This window comes from Eurosta solidaginis, chromosome 5, assembly GCF_040869045.1.
Source record: "Eurosta solidaginis isolate ZX-2024a chromosome 5, ASM4086904v1, whole genome shotgun sequence".
In the NCBI taxonomy this organism is placed as follows: Eukaryota; Metazoa; Arthropoda; class Insecta; order Diptera; family Tephritidae; genus Eurosta; species Eurosta solidaginis.
Window position 1 is genome coordinate 97,558,327 of NC_090323.1, and position 3,717 is coordinate 97,562,043.

The 3,717-nt window shown below is 39.0% G+C and overlaps 1 protein-coding gene across 1 annotated transcript; it reads right to left on the reverse strand.

The window, feature by feature from the left end:
• Positions 1-1,143: 1,143 nt before the first annotated feature.
• On the reverse strand, positions 1,144-2,908 carry LOC137233843 (protein vreteno-like). The gene has a single exon (XM_067757318.1). The coding sequence runs from the start codon at positions 2,810-2,812 to the stop codon at positions 1,226-1,228; it is 1,587 nt and encodes a 528-aa protein (XP_067613419.1). The 5' UTR covers positions 2,813-2,908; the 3' UTR covers positions 1,144-1,225.
• Positions 2,909-3,717: the final 809 nt, after the last annotated feature.

Here is a 3,717-nt window from a genome sequence, read left to right on the forward strand (position 1 = left end):
CCTTGGGAAGCGTTAGGCATCTAGCCAGAACAACCTGTCCGATGCAACCATCCGTTGCACGCGACACACTGACAAGAGTATGCCGTCTTAAAAAAAGATTATTTTCCGGCAGACGCAGTAAAACCATTTCTCATGACCGGGGTCAGGAGACGGACCCGGAATGGGTTCGGTACCTTCCCGGAGCAGGAGAGTATGGCGCAGTCCCACTGCAAGGAGCTGCTGGGAGGATGACAATTTGTGGGGACAAAACAAATTAAATGGGGTTACACTGAAATGACAGAAAACAACAGTCCTTGGTCGGGAAAAAGATAAAAGTCTAGTTGAGGGGTCGACTGCTAATATGCTACCAAAAATATCGAGAGGAGTGTCAAAAGACGCGTATTGACTTCGGCACCAATAATCCGAAGGCGGAAAATTGTATCTCTCTCGGGGGACATTTGCAGTTGAAGTTGGCGATTTTCATGTGGTTGTTGCAATGTTTTGTACCCACAAAAAAAAAATTGTGGACAAAGTGTTTTGTGCGGATATAATTTTGGTCTCCAAACCGGTGTTGGACCCATCCAGTCATTTTTTACAAGCGTGGCCGAAGGCCGCTAACGCATAAAGGTGTTCTGCACAAAAATACTATGGATACCACCCCGGTTTCGGAGGGACCCGCGGGGACTTTTTGGGAATACCTTTTGAACGTGTTAAAATATTTATTTTCCGAGTATGGATTATTAATAGTGATGTCAAGACGCGTCGTTTGACACCTCTCACAATATTTTTGGTAGCGAATTAGCAGTCGACCCCCCAAGTAGACTTTGACGGGAAAAAATCCCGGACGCTCCGGTACATAGAACCGACTGCCATGGGAAGCGATATATAGCTTCTCCAACCAAATTGTCACCCTCACCTACCCGCGGCGAATCCTGTTTCATTAACAGAGGCTCTGGCGACTCCAAGCACCTTATTGAACTAGAGCGTGGCCTGAAGGTTTAATGTGATCATGTAAATGGTTCCCCAAATGGTCGTGGTAGCACCTTAATTGTGCTTTGTTACCGGAGCGTACCGGATCTATATCCCGCAAAACACCATAAACATCGATAGCACTCCCCGGAGCTTTCGGGGAGTGTCTTTATCGTTAATACAACAACGAAGTAAAACAATGGTAACAACGTAAACACCGTTGTAACATTTATTTCACTGGTAATTAATCAAATATACAAAATATATACATATGATTTTATTTAATGCCTATATGAATCATTTTTTTAATAACATTGTTGCACTGTATTACTACTACTTGTTGTACAACTTCCTTCACTCTATCAATTAACATTTTACTCTCAGTAGTTATTTCCTTTTTAAGGAACTGAATATGCTCGTATTTCAATGACTTAGGCAAACCATCAAGCAAACAGAGGTTTGTACGACAAGGCCAATTTAAGTCATCGGGATAACGTCGAATATCTTTGGATGTTAAAATACTTTCATTTGTAAAATCTAAATATACAACAGCGTAACGTGTCTCATCAATCATTTTCACGACTCTTGCTCTATACCACTCATTTTCAAATCTTGCTAAGCAATATTCATGTAGTTTTGGGCTATAAAAATGTTCCTTTTCTTTATATTTAGCTAGATATTCCTGTACTGATACCAGATATTTCAGATCTACTTCAGCTATACATCCAATGTAGCCGTAATTTAATGCAGAGGTGTCCAAAACTATGACCTTGAAGTTAGCCATATCCTGCTTGAAAACGTGTATTTCGAAGGGAGGTGTCAAAACTGGTTTATTTTCGAAGTCTGAAATACATTTAGAAGGCGTCGATTTTAAAATTGGCTGAATACCACTCTGAAAAGATACATCTTGCGATAAATCGACCAACAACTCATCCTTAGCTTCCACTGCTGCAATAATTTTGTCAGCAAGCTGTTTGCCAGGAACAGTATTACCCTTGCCTTGTGTAACTTTCGTATGGCTCATTTTCAAATGTTTTTCTATTTCTTGATTAATTATCTTATTTTCACATAAAGAAACTAGTTCCACCTCTATATCCCCATTAACCTTAGAACAATTACGCATAACACATTCCATGCCTTCGAATGTTTGAAGAAAACTAAGATCTTCATCTGAATTAAGCATGCTCACATTCCGAAGATTTACAGTAATAGAAAAACGTGGCAAATCTAAAATATCTTCCGGAGCAACTCGAAGATCGCATAAATCTACAGCAGCGGTAATTCCATAATCGTAAAACAACACTTTGATGTTTTCGTCCTGAATGGATAAAACCTCAACTCTGCTCATGGCACCGTTTAACATACAAAGGGCCATCGACCGAATTGTCGGAGGATTATTCAAAACGGTAGCTCGTCTTCCTCGGGTGTCTATTTTCTTCATAACACTGGTATTAGCATCTGTATCCCTTAAAGGTCGAACCACGCACACATTAGAAGATATAAATCCTAGCAAAATAACATCGAGAGACGATGCATTTTTGGTTACAATCTCCAGCTTTTGTATACCATAAGACTCTCCAGGTAATAAAAGCTCTTCATTCGAAGTACCTAAATTAGCAGTATTTATATTTCCAGGTGATGGAATGTTATTATTGCATATTGCCATCGATTCGATACCAAAATGTATTGCTGGTAGTAACCCAGGCATAGCAAAGCAAATATAGCGATGTCGCTGCCAATCTTTTCGTTGGCATTCTTGCGAGCAGTAAAAATCCATGCAGCGCTGACAAATCCATTTAGCACATTTTTGACATAATATGCACAGACCACTCTTGCAAAGTTGAGGAAACTCAAAGGTGTACATTGCAAAAACAGAAGAACCCAAATTAGAAATCTTGTAAATCGCCCTGCGCAACTTAAAAATTAACCGTTTTTTCGAAGCTTCCAGATATGTGATGCTGAAAATTAATCGATTCCATTGAACACATACCTTCTGATCCTCAATTCACATCCATCATGCTCTTGTTCAAATGAAGTGTGATCCAAATACGGATAGATATTTAAGGAAAGCGCACATTACCTTGCGCGACATATAGAGGCAGCGGTGCTTCACAGTACGACATATTGCGGAAATTCACATTAAGCGGCAATGGAGCGGCAAAAGGGTGTGTTTATTTTTTTTTTTGCAAAATGGACGACAGAGTTTGTAGCTGTGATATTTTCATTTTTATCCGAAGAAGAGGAAAGGGTAGTAGTGCAGTTTATGGTACCCACCGAAATTTGCGGTTGGATTTTATATAAGGTGCCACGATTTTCAAATTTTTGTTGATTTATAGGGGTAGAAGGGGTCCTAAAAATCACAAAATTATCATCCGCAACTCTAGGAAACTCTTTGTTTATGAAATATAAGCTTTTTAATTTCAAAATTTAGTAAAATTTCAACTTAAATCCTGCACTTAGAATTCGGGTCGCACATGTCGATAGCGGTATCAAAAGACAAGTATTTGCGTCAAGATTCAGAATACGAAAGCAGAAACACAATTTTTTATCTCGTTTAAAAGTTAATTGCGGAAAACCCGTCGGTACTATTGTCGCTTTTTTCGTTGTTGCAATTAAACGAAAACAAATGAAGGTGGTGAATAGTGTTGCCAGCTCCGAAACAATATCTTTTCATCTTTGTAGAACATTATAAGGTGGTGGCACGTCGACATAAATGCAAACAAACATACACTCTTAATATATTTTGTTTTTGTAAAACACTTTTAATAA

Excerpts from the sequence above, each read along its gene's own strand:
- LOC137233843 (XM_067757318.1), bottom strand. The coding sequence starts at position 2,812 with ATGTACACCTTTGAGTTTCCTCAACTTTGCAAGAGTGGTCTGTGCATA.